Source organism: Orcinus orca, chromosome 6 (genome assembly GCF_937001465.1).
Source record: "Orcinus orca chromosome 6, mOrcOrc1.1, whole genome shotgun sequence".
Classification (NCBI taxonomy): Eukaryota; Metazoa; Chordata; class Mammalia; order Artiodactyla; family Delphinidae; genus Orcinus; species Orcinus orca.
This window is the reverse complement of record NC_064564.1, coordinates 56055414-56076879: the sequence shown is the minus strand read 5'-3', so window position 1 is coordinate 56076879 and position 21466 is coordinate 56055414. Positions and strand designations below refer to the sequence as shown.

The 21466-nt window shown below is 37.0% G+C and overlaps 1 protein-coding gene across 8 annotated transcripts in view; it reads left to right on the top strand.

Annotated features, from left to right (window-relative positions):
- The window catches only part of CCDC171 (coiled-coil domain containing 171), a 359813-nt gene that overhangs the window by 64262 nt on the left and 274085 nt on the right, over nt 1-21466 (top strand). For 7 of the 8 annotated variants that reach the window (XM_049710683.1, XM_049710685.1, XM_049710684.1 and 4 more), the window contains 2 exons: nt 5366-5512; nt 20032-20124. In XM_049710683.1, coding sequence (XP_049566640.1) covers nt 5366-5512; nt 20032-20124 — 240 coding nt within the window. The remainder of the gene's footprint in view (nt 1-5365; nt 5513-20031; nt 20125-21466) is intronic. The other variant, XM_049710687.1, reaches the window with a different exon arrangement.

Genomic DNA, 21466 nt, shown 5'->3' with positions numbered 1-21466 from the left:
CATCAGTGTTATTGGCCTGTAGTTTTCTCTTTTCGTGACATCTTTGTCTGGTTTTGGTATCAGGGTGCTGGTGGCTTCGTAGATGAGTTTGGGAGTGCTCCTCCCTCTGCTATATTTTGGAAGAGTTTGAGAAGGATAGGTGTTAGCTCGTCTCTAAATGTTTGATAGAATTACCCTGTGAAGCCATCTGGTCCTGGACTTTTGTTTTTGGAAGATTTTTAATCACTGTTTCAATTTCAGTACTTGTGATTGATTGGTCTGTTTATATTTTCTATTTCTTCCTGGTTCAATCTCAGAAGGTTGTGCCTTTCTAAGAATTTGTGCATTTCTTCCAGGTTGTCCATTTTATTGGCATAGAGTTGCTTGTAGTAATCTCTCATGATCCTTTGTATTTCTGCAGTGTCAGTTGTTACTTCACCTTCTTCATTTCTAATCCTGTTCATTTGAGTGTTCCCCCTTTTTTTCTTGATGAGTCTGGCTAATGGTTTATCAGTTTTGTTTATCTTCTCAACGAACCAGCTTTTAGTTTTATTGATCTTTGCTATTGTTTTCTTCATTTCTTTTTCATTTATTTCTGATCTTTATGATTTCTTTCCTTCTGCTAACTTTGGGGTTTTTTATTCTTCTTTCTCTAATATCTTTAGGGGTAAGGTTAGGTTGTTTATTTGAGGTTCTTCTTGTTGCTTGAGGTAGGATTGTATTGCTATAAACTTCCCTCTTAAAACTGCTTTTGCTGCATCCCATAGGCTTTTGGTCATCATGTTTTCATTTCATTTGTGTCTAGGTATTTTTTGATTTCCTCTTTGATTTCTTCAGTGATCTCTTGGTTTCTTAGGAGCATAGTTTTTAATCCTCCACGTGTTTGTATTTTTTAGGTTTTTTTCCCTGTAATTGATATTTAGTCTCATAGCTTTGTGGTCAGAAAAAATACTTAATACGATTTCAGTTTTCTCAAATTTACCAAGGCTTGATTTGTCACCCAGGTTATGGTCTATCCTGGAGAATGTTCCATGAGCACTTGAGAAGAAAGTGTATTCTGTTGTTTTGGATGGAATGTTCTATAAATATCAGTTAAGTCCATCTTGTGTAATGTGTCATTTAAAGCTTGTGTTTCCTTATTTATTTTCATTTCGGATGATCTGTCCATTGGTGAAAGTGGGGTGTTAAAGTCCCCTACTATTCTTGTGTTACTGTCTATTTCCCCTTTTATGGCTGTTAGCATTTGCCTTATGTATTGAGGTGCTCCTATGTTGGGGGCATAAATGTTTACAATTGTTATATCTTTTTCTCGGATTGATTCCTTGATCATTATGTAGTGTCCTTCTTAGTCTCTTGTAATAGTCTTTATTTTAAAATCTATTTTGTCTGATAAGAGAACTGCTACTCCAGCTTTTTTTTTTTTTTTAAATGTATGTATTTATTTATTTATTTTTGGCTGTGTTGGGTCTTTGTTTCTGTGCGAGGGCTTTCTCCAGTTGAGGCGAGTGGGGGCCACTCTTCATCACAGTGCGCGGGCCACTCACTGTCGCGGCCTCTCCCGTTGCGGAGCACAGGCTCCAGACGCGCAGGCTCAGTAGTTGTGTCTCATGGGCCTAGTTGCTCCGCGGCATGTGGGATCTTCCCAGACCGGGGCTCGAACCCAAGTCCTCTGCATTGGCAGGCAGATTCCCAACCACTGAGCCACCAGGGAAGCCCCTCCAGCTTTCTTTTGATTTCCATTTTCGTGGAATATCTTTTTCCATCCCCTCACTTTCAGTCTGTATGTGTCCCTAGGTCTGAAGTGGGTCTCTGGTAGACAGCATATATACAGGTCTTGTTTTTGTATCCATTCAGCCAGTCTGTGTCTTTTGGTTGGAGCAGTTAATCCATTTACATTTAAGGTAGTTATTGATATATATGTTCCTATTACCATTTTCTTAATTGTTTTGGGTTTCTTTTTGTAGGTCTCTTCCTTCTCTTGTGTTTCCTGCCTAGAGAAGTTCCTTTTGCATTTGTTTTGAAGCTGGTTTGGTGGTGCTGAATTCTCTTAACTTTTACCTGTCAGTAAAGGTTTTAATTTCTCCATCAAATCTGAATGAGATCCTTGCTGGGTAGAGTAATCTTGGTTGTAGGTTTTTCCCTTTCATCACTTTAAATATGTCCTGCCACTCCCTTCTGACTTGCAGAGTTTCTGCTGAAAGATCAGCTGTTAACCTTTTGGGGATACCGTTGTATGTTACTTGTTACTTTTCCTTTGCTGCTTTTAATATTTTTTCTATGTATTTAATTTTTGATAGTTTGATTAATATGTGTCTTGGCGTGTTTCTCCTTGGATTTATGTTGTATGGGAGTCTCTGCGCTTCCTGGACCTGATTGACTATTTCCTTTCCCATGTAAGGGAAGTTTTCAAGTATAATCTCTTCAAATATTTTCTCAGTCCCTTTCTTTTTCTCTTCTTCCTCTGGAATCCCTATAATTCGAATGTTGGTAAGTTTAATGTCTCAGAGCTCTCTGAGACTGTCCTCAATTCTTTTCATTTTTTTCCTTTATTCTGCTCTGTGGTAGTTATTTCCATCATTTTATCTTCCAGGTCACTTATCTGTTCTTCTGCCTCAGTTATTCTGCTACTGCTTCCTTCTAGAGAATTTTTAATTTATTGTGTTATTTATCTTTGTTTGTTTGCTCTTTAGTTCTTCTAGGTCCTTGTTAAATGTTTCTTCTGTTTTCTCCCACCTATTTCCAAGATTTTGTATCATCTTTACTATCATTACTCTGAATTCTATTTCAGGTAGACTGCCTATTTTCTCTTCATTTGTTTGGTCTGGTGGGTTTTTACCTTGCTGCTTCATCTGCTGCATATTTCTCTGTTTTCTCATTTTGTTTACTTGCTGTGTTTGGGGTCTCCTTTTCGCAGGCTGCTGGCTCGTAGTTCCCTTGTTTTTGGTGTCTGTCCCCAGTGGATGAGGTTGGTTGAGTTGCTTGTGTAGGCTTCCTGGTGGAGGGGACTGGTGCCTGTGTTCTGGTGGTTGGGGCTGGATCTTTTCTTTCTGGTGGGCAGGGCCGCATCTGGTGGTGTGTTTTGGGGTGTCTGTGACCTTATTATGATTTTAGGCAGCCTCTCTGCTAATGGGTGGGTTTGTGTTCCTGTCTTGCTAGTTGTTTGGCATGGGGTGTCCAGCACTGGAGCTTGCTTGCTGTTGGGTGGAGCTGTGTCTTAGTGTTGAGACTGAGATCACTGGGAGAGCTGTAATCAATTTATATTACGTGGGGCTGGGAGGTCTGTGGTGGTCCAGTGTCCTGAACTCGGCTCTCCCACCTCGGAGGCTCAGGCCTGACACCGGGCTGGAGCACCATGACTCTGTCAGCCACACGGCTCAGAAGAAAAGGGAGAAAAAAAGAAAGAAAAAAAAATATTAACATAAAAAGAAAAATAGTAAAAAAAAGAAGATAGCAACCAAACCAATAAACAAATCCACCAATGATAACAAGTGCTAAAAACTAAACTAAGATAAACATGAAAATCAGTAACAAATTAGTCGCAGACAGCAAACGCCAAGTCTACAGTTGCTCTCAAAATCCACTGCCTCAATTTTGGGACGATTCGTCTATTTAGGTGTTCCACAGATTCAGGGTACATCACGTTGATTGTGGAGGTTTAATCCGCTGCTCCTGAGGCTGCATGGAGAAACTTCCCTTTCTCTTCTTTGTCCGCACAGCTCCTGGGGTTCTGCTTTGGCCCCACCTCTGCGTGTAGGTCTCTGTCAGTCATCTTTTCCCCACCCAGACAGGAGGGGGTTTAAGCAGCAGCTGATTGGGGGGCTCTGGCTCACTCAAGCCATGGGGAGGGAGGGGACAGTAGTCAGAATTGGAATGTGGGGTGAGCCTGTGGTGGCAGAAGCCAGCGTGACATTGCAACAGCCTGAGGTGTGCTGTGTGTTCTCCCGGGGAAGTTGTCTCTGGATCACGGGACCCTGGCAGTGGCGGTCTGCATAGCCTCCATGGGTGGGTTGTGTGTGTGTGGATAGTGACCTGTGCTTGCATACAGCATTCTTCATGGCTGCGTTAGCGTTTCATGCCCGTCTCTGGGGTCCGAGCTGATAGCCATGGCTCACGCCTGTCTCTGAAGCTTGTTTAGGCAGTGCTCTGCCTCCTGTGGGCAAATGGGGCTGAATCCCTTCTCCTTGCGCACCCCGAAACAAGGGTCTCTTGCCTCTTCAGCAGGTCCAGACTTCTTCCCAGACTCCCTCCTGGCTAGCTGTGGTGCACTAGCACCCTCAGGCTGTCTTCATGCAGCCAACCCCAGTCCTCTCCCTGGGATCTCACCTCCGAAGCCCAAGCCTCAGCTCCCAGCCCCCACCCGCCCGACGGGTGAGCCAATAAGCCTCTCAGGCTGGTGAGTGCTGGTCGGCCCTGATCCTCTGTCAGGGAATCTCTCTGCTTTGCTCTCTGCACCCCTGTTGCTGTGCTTTCCTCCGTGGCTCCGAAGTTCCCCCCACACCCCGCCGTCTTCGCCAGTGAAGGAGCTTCCTAGTGTGTGGAAACTTTTCCTCCTTCTCAGCTCCCTCCCAGAGGTGCAGGTCCTGTCCCTATTCTTTTGTCTCTGCTTTTTCTTTTTTTCTTTTGCCCTACCCAGGTATATGGGGAGTTTCTTGCCTTTTGGGAGGTCTGAGGTCTTCTGCCAGCATTCAGTAGGTGTTCTGTAGGAGCTGTTCCATATGTAGATGTTTTTTTTTCCTTTTTATTAATTTATTTTATTTATTTATTTTTGGCTGCACTGGGTCTTCATTGTACGCACGGGCTTTCTCTAGTTGCGGTGAGCGGGGGCCACTCCTCGTTGCTTTGTGCGGGCTTCTTATTGTGGTGGCTTCTCTTGTTGCAGACCACGGTCTCTAGGTGCACAGGTTTCAGTAGTTGTGGCATGCAGGCTAACTAGTAGTGGCACGTGAGCTCTAGAGCACAGGCTCAGTAGTTGTGGCTCACGGGCATAGTTGCTTTGCGGCATGTGGGATCTTCCTGGACCCAGGCTCGAACCCATGTCCCCTGCATTGACAGGCGGATTCCCAACCACTGCACCATCAGGGAAGCCCTAGATGTATTTATGATGTATTTGTGGGGAGGAAGGTGGTCTTCACGTCTTACTTCTCCGCCATCTTGAAGGTCCTTCCCTTATTTAGATTTTTTAAGTTGTAAAACTCCAGTAGCACTTTTTAAACACATGTATATTCTGAAACATCGCTAGAGAATATCTTGGCCTCTCTTGCTTATATAAATTAACCTATTATTATGGTTGAAGTACAGGTTTAGTTGCTTACTGTATTTTATAGAATAAATTTTAGTCATTGTTGGCTTATAAACTTTATTGATGCAAAAATGAACTATTTTCTAGGAGCAAGATAATGCTTTACAAAATATGCATGAGAAAGTAGAAAAATTAGAAGCCGAACACATGGAGTGCTCTGACCTTTTACGTCGACAGACAAGTGAATTCGAATTTAGCACTCAACGAGAGGAACGTCTTAGAAAAGAGTTTGAGGTATATTTTCTCATTCTTTTATAGCACATATATGATGGCTAGTTAGTAATTTAAGGACAAAGTTTTACTCTGTAATAAAATATAATTTTTTGACATTTATATATATTGAATATTGGCTTCCTTGAAAACTTTTGTATTTGAGTAAATTATATCTTGCTCCGAATTAAAAAAAAAACTATTCATTTTTAATAATTAATTGTCCTGGAATATTTGGAAAGTTTGAAGGTAATTGTTTATATTACAAGTTTGAGGAAGCAACACAAGAAAAGATATTAAATTCTAATTTTGTAGTTTGAAAGCTGTGTACTAGCTACATAGTTTTGTGGAGTGCTTTTCAGGTTAGACTTTATTTATTTTTATTTTTTATTTTTTTATAAATTTATTTTTATTTATATTACTTATTTTTGGCTATGTTGGGTCTTCATTGCTGCATGCGGGCTTTCTCTAGTTGTGGCGAGTGGAGGCTACTCTTCGTTGCGTTGCATGGGCTTCTCATTGTGGTGACTTCTCTTGTTGTGGAGTACAGGCTCTGGGCACGTGAGCTTCAGTAGTTGTGGCATGCGGGCTCAGTAGTTGTGGCTTGTGAGCTCTAGAGTGCAGGCTCAGTAGTTGTTGTGCATGGGCTTAGTTGCTCTGCAGCAAGTGGGATCTTCCTGGACCAGGGCTTGAACCTGTGTCCCCTGCATTGGCAGGAAGATTCTTAACCACTGTGCCATGAGGGAAGTCCCCAGGTTAGACTTTAGATGGGAAAGGAGCATTAGTTTACAAATGAAAAAATATGATTTTTGTGAGTAAATGATACTGATGACCACTTTAATCTTGAGAGATAGCTAATTTATTTTTTACTTTTGCTTTGTGGGAAATTAAGTATTTCAATAGATAAAGAAGTTTGTCTTAAACATAATTTATAATTCTTATAAAGTAAATAAACATTTATAAAGAGTATTTAATGATAAAATGCTGGAGGTACTCTCATTAAACTCACTTCTGTCAGTTAACACTGTGCTGAGAATTTTAGCCAAAGAAATATATAAAAGCAAGAACAGTGATAAAAAATTATAATTTTTGGAAAGAAGGGGGGTATGATTCTGATTATTTTCAGATGGTATGCTAATAACCCTAAATGGTCAAGAAACTCATCTTTGAAATTATTGACACTAGTAAGAACATTCAATAAGGAGGTCAAGAAGAAAATAATATATAGCAATTATGTTTACACTCTAATATACCAGTAATAATCAGAGAATAAGATACTAAAAAAGTTTTTGTCACCATAGTGACAAAAACAGGAATACAGTTAACAACAAATACGTTAAAAATTATGAAATTTAACTGAGAGTCTTAAAAGAAAATGATGAGACATTTTGGGAACCCTTAACAGTGTAAAGTTATGAATCCTCCCTAGATTATGTTATGGGTTAAAGCAGTTCCAATCAAAGATTGAGTGGAATTATCTTGGGAAGACAGATTCTAAAGTTCATCCACATGAGGATCTATAAAACATTTTGGTAAGAGTAATGAGTGGGCACTTACTATACCAGAAGTTAGTACAGATTATAAAACTTCAGTAATATAGCAATTGTGTTTTTTTGGTTGTATGCAACAGAAACCGACTTTGGTTAACATAAATAGGGAGAAGAATATGGGAATCATATCCACAGAATCACAAGGAATGTTGGGGAATCAGCTTAGAAATCATATGAGTCCCAGAGCATCTCCAGAGTTCTTGGTAGCAGAAATGATAGATGAAGCTGAGGTGAATTGGTACCGATAGTTTTCATTCTTTTTGTAACTTTGGTCAGGATTCTAATCTGGAAGAGAATATTTGATTGAAAGAGGTAATTTGCCCCAAGTAAATTCCTCTAATTATGCTAAAATTAAAGCCCCCCAAATAAATTATTATATAGAAATTAGGGTGCTGGTAAAAAAAGAAGGGGAAAGATTGTTGAGTGGCCAAAAAGTACAATACCTCTAAGACCAGACTTTCAATGTCAGAATTGAAAGGTCAGTAGTAGACTTGTAGAGTATATCATTTTAAATCAGTAAGGATAGGAAAAATTATTCAGTGAATCGTGTTGAAATGATTGGTTAACTATTTGGGACAAAATAAAATTAGATTCCTATCTTACATTATATTCTAAAATAAATTCCAGTTGGATTAAAAAGAGTGAAATATTAAAAACAATGATAAAATAAGAAGAAAATGTAGTTTAATTTTTTCTGCTCTCTGAGTCATTATGACTTACTACTAATCATAAAAACCAAGGAACAAAATATTTAGGAATGGATTTATAGCTTTGACTAGGAGAGATTAAAGTCATATGTAAGTAAAATCCCCACTTCGAATAAAAAGACAACCAAATGAGAAAAATATTTACAGCAAAGGGTAAATATATTTCAGTCTCTCTAAATCCCCTACTATTTGATAAGAGAAGGGAGAAGGTCTTTATGAAAAAATCTACCAAGTAAATCAAAGAAGATATGAAAGAATAATTTCAGATGGATAACAAACATAGGAAAAATGCTCCACCTCACCATAATGTAAGAAAGACAGTAACACTCAAAATAAGATTAAAGAAAATGATAGTACCCAGCACTGGTGAGGATGGTGTTAAAAATTCTTGTACCATGATGGTGGGTGTGTAAATTTTTAAAACCTTGAAGGAATTCTGTTTGGCTGCTTTATAGGGTCTGTTCTCAGAAAATTACCATGTTCTTCTGGGACTCTCTCCTGTTCCATCTCCTCATTGCTTTCTAGGCATATGGCATAGCTGTCACCTGGGGACTTTTTCATTATCCTCTGTTGGAGCTTCAGTTTCTTAGGTCTCTTGCCTTCTTCACTTCGTTGGAGTACATAGACTAGTAGCTTCTAAAGAAAGGGTGTATGGGAGCTAAGTTTTATTTGATCTTGCATATCTGAACATGATTTTTTTAATCAATAAAGTATTAAAGTATATAGAATTTGGCTGAATATAGAATTTTAGGATGGAATTATTTCTTTCAGAATTTAAAGGCCTTGCCTCCCTCGTTCCCAGTCTCTTCTGTCGCTGTTGAGAGGCCTGATGTTATTCTTGTTTGTGTTCCCTTGTGGTGACCCTTTTCTCACTCTTCCTCTCTGAAAGTTTTCCTGTTTCTCTATTTTTTTTTTTTTTTCCTGCGGTATGCGGGCCTCTCACTGTTGTGGCCTCTCCCGTTGCGGAGCACAGGCTCCGGACGCGCAGGCTCAGCAGCCATGGCTCACGGGCCTAGCCGCTCCGCGGCATGTGGGATCTTCCCGGACTGGGGCACGAACCCTTGTCCCCTGCATCGGCAGGCGGACTCTCAACCACTGCGCCACCAGGGAAGCCCTCTTTTTTTTTTAAGACTTTTTTCTTCCAGTTAGTGAGATATAATCGACATACAGCGCTGTATAATCTTAAGGTATAGAGCATAATTATTGATTTACATACATCATGCAGTGATTATGAAAACAAGTTTGGTGAACATCTATCATCTCATATAGATAAAAAAAATTAAAGAAACAGAAAAAAACAGTTTTTTCTTATGATGAGAACTCTTAGGAACAACTCTTAGCAACTTTCATATATAACATACAGCAGTGTTAATTATGTATAACATGTTACACATTACATCCGTAGTACTTATTTATCTTATAACTGGAAGTTTGTACCTTTCACTGCCTTCATCCAGTTACCCCTCCCCTCACCCCTCTGCCTCTGGTAACCATAAATCTGATCTCTTTTTCTATGAGGTTGATTGTTTTTGAAGTATAATTGACCTACAACACTATGTGAGTTCCTATTACACAACATAGTGATTTGATATTTCTATACATTTCAAAATGATCACCGTAAGTCTGGTTATGATTTGTCAACACACAAAAAATATTACCTAGTTACTGGCTATATTCCCTACCCTACACATTTCATACCTGTGACTCATTTATTTTGCAGCTGAGAGTTTGTACCTCTTAATCGCCTTCACCTGTATCTTTCTTCCCCTCCCATGCCCTACCCTCTGACAATCACCTGTTTGTTCTCTGTAGCTGTAACTGTTTTTGTTTTGTCATGTTTGTTCATTTGTTTTGCATTTTTAGATCCCACATGTAAGTGAAATCATATAGTATTTGTCTTTCTCTGTCTGACTTATTTCACTTAGGTTAATACCCTCTAGGTCCATCCATGTTGTTGCAAATATCAAGATTTCATTCTTTTTATCAATGAGTAATATTGCATTATATATGTATATAAAATATATATATGATATATATATATATATCATATATATATATCTCACATCTTTATCCATTCATCTGTTGGTGGGCACCTAGTTTGCTACCATAGCTTTGCTGTTGTGAATAATGCTGCAGTGAACATAGGGGTGCATATATCTTTTTTTTTTTTTTTTTTTTGCGGTATGCGGTCCTCTCACTGCTGTGGCCTCTGCCGTTGCGGAGCACACTGCGCCACCAGGGGAAGCCCCATATATCTTTTCTAAGTAGTGTTTTTGTTTTCTTTGGATAAATACCAAAAAGCGGGATTGCTGGATCATATGGTGGTTTTATTTTTTTATTTTTCTATTTTTAATTTTTTGAGGACTCTCCGTACTATTTTCCATAGTGGTTGTACCAGTTTACATTCTCACCCATTGTGCATGAGGGTTCCCTTTTCTTTTTTTTTCACTTTTTTTAAATAGAAAACTTTAAATATTAAAAAAGGTAGACAGCATAGTACAGTAATGGTACCCATCACCAGCTTCAAAAATTTTTCATTTAGGGCTTCCCTGGTGGTGCAGTGGTTGAGAGTCCGCCTGCTGATGCAGGGGACACGGGTTCGTGCCCCGGTCCGGGAGGATCCCACATGCCACGGAGCGGCTGGGCCTGTGAGCCATGGCTGCTGAGCCTGCGTGTCTGGAGCCTGTGCCCCACAACGGGAGAGGCCACAACAGTGACAGGCCTGCGTACCAAAAAAAAAAAATTATTAATTTATGGGTTATCTTGAATCATTCATACCCCTATTCACTTTCCTTCTTCCCATATTATATTGAAACAAATCCCAGGCATCATATCATTTTAACCATAAATATTTCTAAAAAATAAGGGGCCTTTTATTTAGAACCATGTTATCAATATCAAACTTAAATTAACAGTAATTACTTAATATAATCAAATATCCAGATATTATTTAAATTTCATATTGCTACATATATGGCATAAAAATGTATGTATGATTACAGTTTGTTTGAATCGGAATCCCTAGTAGGTCTACACATTATAATTGGTTGATATGTCTCTTAAGTCTCTCAATCTATAGGTTCTCCATCTATAGCTTTCTTTTTCCCTTGTATTTGTGAAGATACCAAGCTATTTCTGCTATAGAGTTCCCACTAACTATAAAATTTCAGAACATCAAAGATAAACAATGATTCTTAGTATAGATTTTTTTTGTGTTCAGTGTGCAGGGCATTTGGTGGCCATTTTAGTTAGGAGACTCATGATCTTTATTTTGTGTAATTCTCTTGTGTTATTTCTTCATAATTTCCCGCTCAGGGTTTTTTTATTCTCTCTTTCTTGGGTTTTTAATTGTTCAGTTGGTAGGCCAACTGGTTGATGTTTTGCTTTTCTTACCTTTTGTTGTCTTTCTCTTTGTATTTTTGTTGTTGTTGGTTCGTGGGAGATTTACTTGACTTTTCTAATCTTCTAATTGAATATTTTATGTTTTCTTTTTAGTTTCTGAGGGCTCTTGTTCTCTGTACCATTTTTATAGCATCCTGATCCTATATTATGACTACTGTATTCATTTGTTTATTCAGAAAACCTCGAGAGTGTCAGGCACACTTTTGGGTGTTTGAGGCATAGCAGTGAACAAAACAAAGCCTCTTCCCTCTTGAAATTGACACTCTTGTCAGGGAGAATCACACATGAAATGAAATAGAATTTGATAAGCCCTATGGAGAGGAATAAAGGAGACGAGGGGAGTAATAAATGGTGGGGTGGAATGGTTACCTTCTTGTGTTAGTGGTCAAGGAAGCCTGACTTGATAAGATGGCATTTGAGCAGAGACCTGAAGGAAGAAAGGGATTGAGCCATGTGGCTATCTGGAGGAAGAGATTCTAGGTAGAAGGAATAGAAAGTGTAAAGGCCATGAGATGCGAGTGTGCTTGGAAAGTTTGAGGAATAGCAAGTAGGCCTTTGTGATTGAAATGGATTGAGCAAGAGAGAGACTAGTAGGGTGTAGAGAATGGTAGGCAGATGTTATAGAGTCTTGAAGGTCTTTTGGAGTTCATTGTAAGAACTTTGGCTTTCTTTCTGAGATGGAAAGCCATTGAAAGGTTTTAAGCAGAGGAATGACATGTCCCCTCTAATTTGTTTTAAAAGCATCATTCTGTATACTCCTTGAAAGACAGATCGTAAGAGGCCATTTAGGAAACTATTAAAGTAATTACATGAGAGATTATGGTGCTTTAGACCAAAGTAGTGGTAGAGGAGGTAGTCAGATTTGTATGTGTTTTGGAAGATAGAACCAGTAGGATTTGCAGATTTATTGGACATGGCTTGTGAGAGAAAAAGAAAGGGAGTAAAAGATAATGCCAAAGATTTTGGCTTGAGCCTTTGGGGGAATGGCACTGTCATTTACTCAACCTGGCCAAGAATGCAAGTGGAGTAAATTCGGGAGAGATGAGGAGTTTGGTTTTAGAGATGTTAACTTTGACATGCCCTTTAGACATCCATGTGGAGATGTTGAGTAGGCAGTTGAATGTAAGTGTTGGCCTCAGGGAAACCTTACTGTAGAGTGATGAGATGTGCCAAATATTTCATTGGGAAGTGGTGAAATGTTACAATCCATAGGACTTTTCTCTTTGTTTCTACAAGGAGTGACCTGCTAGTTTCCTCTTTGGTGGTTATCAAATGGAAGAAAGAAATGGAGGAAAAATCTGTTTCATGCTATTCAGTATACAGAATTTCCCCTGGCTTCAGTCTTGTACACCAACACCCCCCTACCCCTGCTCTGCCCACCTCATGTATCTCTATGTCCAACCTTGGCTTCAGAGTGACATTTTCCAGATAATAAACCTCCAGTTTGTGAGTTTGTGTAGTGGTTGGTGGGGGGGTAGTTGTAGGCTAATTAGGGTGGAGGTGGATGCCTGCAGGTTAAACTCTTCATACTGATGATTTTAAAAAAACCCAAACTTTACTGAGATATAATTTGCATGCTACAAATTCACCCATTTATAGGGTACAATTCAGTGGTTTTTAGTATATTCACAGAGTTGTACAGCTATCACTACAGTCGATTGGAGCATGTTTTCATCACCTCAGTAAGAAACCCCACACCCATTAGCTATCACTCTCCTCTTTCCCCATTCCTCTTATCCCTAAAAAAACATTAATTTACTTCTGCTTGTATATATTTGCCTGTTCTGAACATTTCATGTTAGTGGAATCATGCAATATGTGGTCTTTGGTGATTTTTTTTCACATAACAGGATGTTTTAAGGATTCATCCATGTTGTATCATGTATCAGCACTTCATTCCTCTTTATTACTAAATAATCTCCCGTTGTATTATAGACCACATTTTGTATATCCATTCATCAGTTGATAGACATTTATGCTGTTTTCACTTTTTGGCTATCATGAATAATGCCTCCATGAACATTTGTGTACAAGTTTTTGTGTGGACATGTTTTCAGTTTCACCTAGGAGTGGGCATGCTAGGTGACATATCTCTATGTTTAACTTTTTGAGGGGCTGTCAGACTGTTTTGCATAGTGGAGGCACCATTTTACATCCCCAGCAGCAATGCATGAGGGTTCCAGTGTCTTCAGATCCTCACCAACAGTTGTTATTATTAGTCTAATTATAACCACTTTAGTGGGTGTATAATGGTATCTCGTGGTTTTGCTTTGCATTTCTCTGATGACTGATGATGCTGAATATCATTTCGTGTGCTTATTGGCCATTTGTATATCGTTGGAGAAGTAGTTATTCAGATCCATTATACATTTTTAATGGGTTCTTTGTGTTATATGATTGTCAGATGTTTTAATAGGGAAAACGGGGTGTGGAGTGTATAGGAACGCTCAGTAATAATGCCAGATTATGAACTTGAACTTGACAAAGATAAATTACTCATACGCTTACCACATATGGTCTAATTTTATATGAGGTTAGAGAAAGAAATTTAAAAGTGAGATTATATTCCAAGTAATATTTTTAGCTTATTTGTCATTTGTGCTGAACATTTTTTCAGGCCAGAAAATTCAGGAGTGCATCATCATATTTTATATCATCATTTTTAATATCATGTGGTTTGTGGATGGCCTATTAGAAAAGGATTAGAATAAAGTTCTGAATATACTTAGAATTTAAAAAGATCATTTAGAAGTCACTTTAGGATGCTATAAAACTCTATGATCATCACTAAAAATATTTTAATTGCCTTATAGGTATGAAGAAGTGCTAGGTAACAGTGATTTTTGTTGATAAGATTCTTGATAAGTCACTTTTGACTCAATTGAGGTAGTGTCTAATGCCTAAACTTTAGGATTTGTTTTTGGATAACTCAGTATTGATTTAGTTTCTTGTAAAATACTTACTTGCCCCAATTTCTTTTTTTTTTAATTGATTAATGTTGTAAATATAAAATTGTTTTAGACTAGTTTTATATTGAGTTTTTTCTTAGCTACTCTGTAAATACTTTTGATAATACCAGGTCTCTGCTTTGGGGGAATTTGAAGCTTTGAGGGTGTCCAGAGAGTCTAGTTTTATTCTATTTATAAGAATTTTCTAAGTGGACAAGTATAGTCCTGTGACTTACCTACAATTCTTCATGTTTAGACACCTTACAAATTTTTGCTTTATATTTAAGTGAATGTATTTTGTATTGGCTCTTTGACCAGGTGATGACATAATGAAGGAGAAGTTAAATTCCTAGAGAGCAGTTTATGTAGTTTAACATTCAGTTGTGGAGACATTAAGTACTAGTAATTCTAGGCGCTTATAATCATCATTGGTATTTTTTAAAAAGGATTAATATAAAATAAGATAATAATAAAGAGGAAAATTATTAAAATTTTAATTTAATAGAACACATTATTTAATGTCAGTAATATCAGACTAAAGCAACTAATAGACGTTTAGCCTAATACATGTTTTAAATTTTAATGAAGCTTCAACAGTTACATTTCATGAAGAGGTGATTTCTTTATGTGCCTGGGCCAAAGAAGTTTATATATGTGTGTGTGTGTGTGTGTGTGTGTGTATAAACATTTTAAAAAATCTGATATGCTATAGACCATTGTGTGGCTTAATCATCTTAACATGGATCAATGTTTTCTTAGATTAAAAAAATAACAAATTCCCAATCCAATTTTCTAAATGTGGTGCTGGATACCAGAGAACCAAGGGAAAAGTGAACTGGAAAAAGAAATATCCGTGGTTTTTATAAACCTCTTTACAACTAGGGGAGGTTTTTTTTTTTTTGTTTAAATCATGGGAAATAAGTTTAACTCAATAAGAAAAGAGAAAAGAGAAGATGCAAACCTAATTCTGAGTGAACTGAAGAATCTTGTGAAGATTACAGTGGAGAGAGAGCAGTCTTTGAAAATAAATTCTGAATTGCTTCTGTCAGTCATATTCTATATTATGGTAACGTAAAGAAGGGTAGAATGTAGTTTTTTACTTATACATATACTATACTCAAGTGAAAAAGGAAAAGAAAAATGATTCTCACCTTTTGTATTGTCCGTGAAGCAACCGCATATGAATCATCTTTTTAAAGCCATCATGTGTTTGTAGGAATGATTTTTAAACACCTGTTTGTGTTGATTACCAACTATAAAAGGTAAATAAATCACCTGGGTTATACTATTGTGCTTATAAGTATTATACATTTTTGTATTTATGTTCATAATGGATTTTAAAACTGGAAGTTCATTAAAAATTTTGTTAAATACTGACTTTTTACTGCTAGAAAAGGTAAAGATGATTTTAAAGATGCTAAATTAATTTATTACCATGCCAAACAGAATTTGTGGCTTGTAAATTCTGTTCCTTAGAGATTCTGACTCTCTAAGATATCTTTTTTGGTAACAAAAAATACTTTGAGATCTTCAGTTTAAGAGCTCCAAGTATAGTAACTACTCTTGTTTTCTCCCACACAGGTCGGGAATAAGGATTGTAGTTAATTGTCATTAATTGTTAACACACATTTAATATATTATTTACAACCACTAAAATATAATACATATACTTACCACTAAAATCACCATTATAGAATTAATCAGTCCCTTAGAATCATCTTTTTGAAGATGGATTATTACTATATTGGTTACTTGTAAGAGTTTTCATTAATGGGAAATATCAGGTGATAAAATCTGGAACAATAGTTAAATAAACAACCATTTCCTATTTATACAGCTATTGATATTCTGGGGTAAACTTTGTACAACTGTTTTGGAAACAGTACTACCTAACACACTACTGAGAAGTCTTTGATTGGTAGGTACTTGTGTGATATTTACTCCCTTATTTTTCTTGATGTCCATTTTAGTGGGCTAAATTTCATATATCAAGGTTTTTCTGCTTGACTAATCCCTTTAAGTTCATGTATATCCTCTGGGCTGGGCATATTCTATTTGAGGAGGCAAGAATGTAGTAGGAGCTGCTTTTGCCCAGCGTCTCAGCAAATTCCTTGAACACATATGTTTTCATAATTTTTGTGAAACTTTGGAACAGGCCCGTGGAAGCCATGGGAGCAGATGTGGTGTGGAGAACAAATGTGGTCTGGATGTGTTTCATTAGTTCTGCTTGTGAATTGGAGTTGGCGGCTCATGCCCTGTGTTATGATAAAATAATGTTTTCTATGTTACCTTCTTCAAAGAATGAACACTCACTTTTCTTAAGTGGAGTAGACTATCTAACTGGGCTTATTGTGATTTAGTGAGATACAAATCATAAAATAAAAAAAATTGTACCCATACAATGAACACAGAATTTACTGGAATAAAAATCTCTTGGCAGTATATTGCAGTCAGAAAGGACGTGACAGCCAGCTAATAAATGATAAAATATGTGATCATTTTGTGTCACATAAAGAACTCTTATGTTCATAGTATTAGGGAACAGACAGTATATAGTGTAATCCTTGTACTACAGGCAAATTTATATATAGTTAAATTGGCCGGGGGTATATATGAATTTGTGTTGGATTTTGTACTTTAATCTGAATTCTCTTATGCTTTCTGCTCTTGCTATGTTGATTATATTAGGATTAGAGATAATGATTGTTGTACTAGTTCTCTTAGGTGATATTGGAGAAAAATATGTGTGAACAGCAAGTTGATGTTCCTCTAGCACCCTCTGCTGGAGATAAGAATTAATTCACCAGACTAGAAGATTTTTAAAAAATATTTATTAGGAGGGCTTTAATTATGTCAACAAAACACACTCTTGAAGAAATTTGTTTAAATATGTGAAGATTTTTTTTGCTGTCCTTACTGATTAATTTATTGTTTTAGTAATTAATAAACAGTTTATACATTTGTTTTCTTCTGGACATTTCATTTAAAACAGGAAGGTATGGAAATAAAGGTGGGATCTCTGGTTTATTATTTCAACCCATTTGATTTTGGTTTAGGCAGAAAAAAAAAGTCTTCGTGACTTTTGGAGTGAAATCAGATAAATTGATTCATATGACAACATGTACATGAAAACTGAAAATTTTGCCTCTTTTATCATGGAATCACTGAATATTCTGTATTTTAATAAAATAACACTTATTTTGATAAAACTATGTAAATGCCTTTTGGAATATGAAAGAATATATTAACATTATTAGACTGGTTTCTTCTATTTGCCCTTTATTAGCTTTTTGCCTGTTTTGATCCTTTATTCTCAATGTCTATGGGTTATTTCCTTGACACTGGTTAGACTTCTGACTTGCAGAACCTAACACAAGTATTTTGAATTGAGAAAGTTGACTTTAGTTCTTCAAGGACAGGAACTTCATCTTGTGGCATTACATTAAAAAAAATTTTTTTTTTTACTAGTATTGGCCCTACCTAGGGTAATACTCATTTTAATCTGGCTAACCATTAAGAATTTTTCTGATCTAGTATGTATCACCTTCGTACCTACAACCAGTGGGGATCCCTTGTTCTAGGATTCAAAGTCAGCATTGAGAGGAACTTGTAAACAGAAATGAAGAAGCTTGACATAGGTGGCGGTCACTTCTTTGAAATGTCATTGGTTCTTACACTTAGGGATTCTTTTTATTTTTTATTGAGATATAGTTCACGTAGTATTGAATACACTCTTTTAAAGTATGCAGTTCAGGGTTATGAAACCATTGCCACTATCTGATTCCGGAACATTCTTATCACCCCAATAAGAAACTTTATGCCCATTAGCAGTCAGTGCTCATTCCTTCCTTCCCCTGTCCCCAGCTATTGGAAACCACTCATACACTTTCTATCTCTATGGATTTGCCTATTCTGGCCATTTCATATAAATGAAGTCATTTAATATGTGGTCTTTTGTGTCTGGTATCTTTCGCTTAACATATATTTTCAAGGTTAATCTATGTTGTGGCATGTGTTGGTACTTAATTCCTTTTTATGGCTGAATAATATTCCATTGTATGGATATACCACATTTTGTTTATCCATTCATCAGTTGATGGGCACTGGGTTTTTTTTCACCTTTTTTGTGTTTATGCTCTGCACTGTAGCAGACATAGGAACATGTTTTGCTCAAGGAAAAGTGTAGTCATTTCTCACTTATCCACAGACCACTTGATTAGTTTTTGGATTATCCTATTTTTATTTATGCCCCTTCTGGTTGTGATACATTACCATCTCTGTATGCAAAAAAGAAATGGTGGGAGAAAAGAGGAAAAATCAAACTAATCAAGCCGAGCATTTAAAAAAAAAAACCTATAGCTAAGGCTAAATGACAGAGTAAGTATAACGAATAGAAACATTTCTTGCCCAAATTTTATCTAAGAAAGGAAAGGAAATTACTATTGTCTTTCTCTTTCACTGTTGAACTATCTATATTTGACAGACAGGACTCTAGGTGTGGCGGGGCTGACTCCAGCTTGAAAAACTAATAAATTAGACTTTGTCATAACAAAAACTTTTGCTGTGTTAAGAGAATGAAAAGACAAGCTGTAGACAATATTTGGGAGTAAATATTTGCAAATCACGTACCCAACAAATGACTTGTATCCAGATTATATAATGAATTTTCAAGATTCAATAATAAAAAAACAAACAGCCCAATTAAAAAATGAGAAAAAGGGGCTTCCCTGGTGGCACAGTGGTTGAGAGTCCGCCTGCCGATGCAGGGGACGCGGGTTCGTGCCCCGGACCAGGAAGATCCCACATGCCACAGAGCGGCTGGGCCCTTGAGCCATGGCCGCTGAGCCTGCGCGTCCGGAGCCTGTGCTCCACAATGGGAGAGGGCCGCGTACCGCAAAAAAAAAAAAAAAAAAAGAGAAAAAGATTTAAGCAGAAACTTCACCAGAAAAGATATACAGATAGTAAATACATGAAAAGATGCTCAATGCCATTAGTTATTAGGAAAATGAAAATTGAAACTAAAATGAGATACCATTACATTCCTATTTGAATGTCTAACCCTCGCCCCCAAATAACCCAAAAGACTACCATGCCAAGTGTTGGTGAAGATGTATGAAATTGGAAACAGTTTGTGAAACAGTTTGTCAGTTTCATAAAACATTAAACATACGCCTACCATCTGACCCAGTCATTCTGTCCTTCACTATTTATCCTAGAGAAATGAACGTGTATGTCCATACAAAGATTTATACATAATTGCTCATAGAAGATTCCTTTGTATAGCCCTAATATATAGCCCTATATATATTCCTTTGTATAGCATCCAATTCAAATGTCCATCCGTAGGTGAACTGATAAACCGATTGTGGTGTATCAACACAGTGGAACACTTTAACAGTAAAAAGTGAACTATTGATATGTGCAACCACATGGATGAAACTCAAAATAATTTTGTGGGGAGAAAGAAGCCAGGCAATAAATAATATGCACTGTGTGATTCAATTTATATTGAATTCTGGAAAATAGGAAATGATCTATAGTGACAAAAAAGCAGATCAGTGTTTACTTGGGTGTTAGGGGTGGGGTGGTAAGGACTGGATGACGGGGTTACCAAAGGACACAAGGAATCTTCTGGGGTAACAGAAATATTTGTCTGTCTTGATTATGGCAATGATTTCGTGGGTGTATATATACAAAACTTACCAAGTTATACAATTTCAATATGTGTAATTTATTACATGTAAAGTATAACTGAATAAAGAAAAAGAAAACAAGCTCTGGAGCATTCTTCCCGAGCATTATTTTTGCAACATGACTTTTATACTCTTGCAAATGAAAAAATGAGGCTATAGTAATCCAAAGTGTGGCCTATAGTAATCCAAATATAGTGGCCTATATTCAATTTAAATTCCAATGTTTAAACTTAATGTTTTCAGGCAACTACTCTAAGAGTGAGGAAATTAGAAGAAGATATTGAAGCAGAGAGAGCAGCACATTTGGAATCGAAATTTAATTCTGAAATTATTCAGGTAAAATGTGAACAACATTTTTTTAATGGATTTTATTAAGCTGGGAAAAACAGTATTGTGTTCAGAGAACTAAGGTGTGCGTTTAGAGCAGGTAGCATGTTGTTAAGACACGCGTTATTCTATTTACTATAATGATATAGTTGAAGATAGTCTTTACTGTATTAGAGAGGAGCTGGCACACTACACCCCACAGGCTGAATCTTACCCACTGAGCGTGCTTATGAAGTTTTATCTTGTCCATGGTGGCTTTTGTGCTACCTTGGCAAAGTGGAGTAGCTGCGACAGAGACCTCACGTTCTGCAAAGTCCAATGTGTTTGCCATCTGGCGCGTTACAGGAAGATCTGCTGATCAGAGTGTTCTTTTTATCAACAACCTTGGGATGAATTTCTTTCTGAAAACATTTTAAAATATGCACCTTCATTGATTGAGTGCATATCCTGTGCATATCACCTGTCACTATATTAAGAGCTGAAGGCATAAAGGTGAATGAGCTCCTTTTGGGACTCAAAATTCCATTACCAGAGATACTGTGTACCTATATATGTTGATGTATAGGTAGAAATATTAAACACTAAAGTACTATGGGAGCGTAATAAAGAGAAGGATTAAATCTGAGAGGGGAACTGAATGAAGGCATCCTAAGGAAAGCGTCCTTTTCCCTAGGGCTTAGAGAATGAGAAGGAACTCCTAAGGTTAGCAAAGGCATTTTAACTGGGGGTTGGCAAACTACTGTCGTGGACCAAGTCTGACCCTCAGCCTTTGTTGTAAATAGTTTTACATAAAGTTCCATAAGTCCAAGTCCATAATTTAATTTGGTTTTTTAAAAAAGACTTAGACTTTTCCCCTATATTAAAAATTAATTAATAGAATTTGCAGAGTTTTATTATTTAAACAGGTCTTAACTAGGATGCAACTAACTTTGTAAGAATTTTAAAATAATTGTTTTTTACTTTTATCTTTAATGAAATGCCTTTTACCTGCAAAATTATCAGACCCATGTATTTTTTTTTAACATCTTTATTAGAGTATAATTGCTTTACAATGGTGTGTCAGTTTCTGCTTTATAACAAAGTGAATCAGTTATACATATACATATGTCCCCATATCTCTTCCCTCTTGCATCTCCCTCCCTCCCACCCTCCTTATCCCACCCCTCTAGGTGGTCAGACCCATGTATTTGAGTGCATCTATATGTAAAGCAAATTTGTGTAAGTTAAGCTTTTTTTTTTTTTTTTAGTTAAGGTTTTTTGGTTGTTTTTTTTTTAGAAAAAAATGATTGGATTACCCAAAATGGCATTAATAGGCAATAAGCCTGAAGTTTTAAATTCATACAAGAAGTAG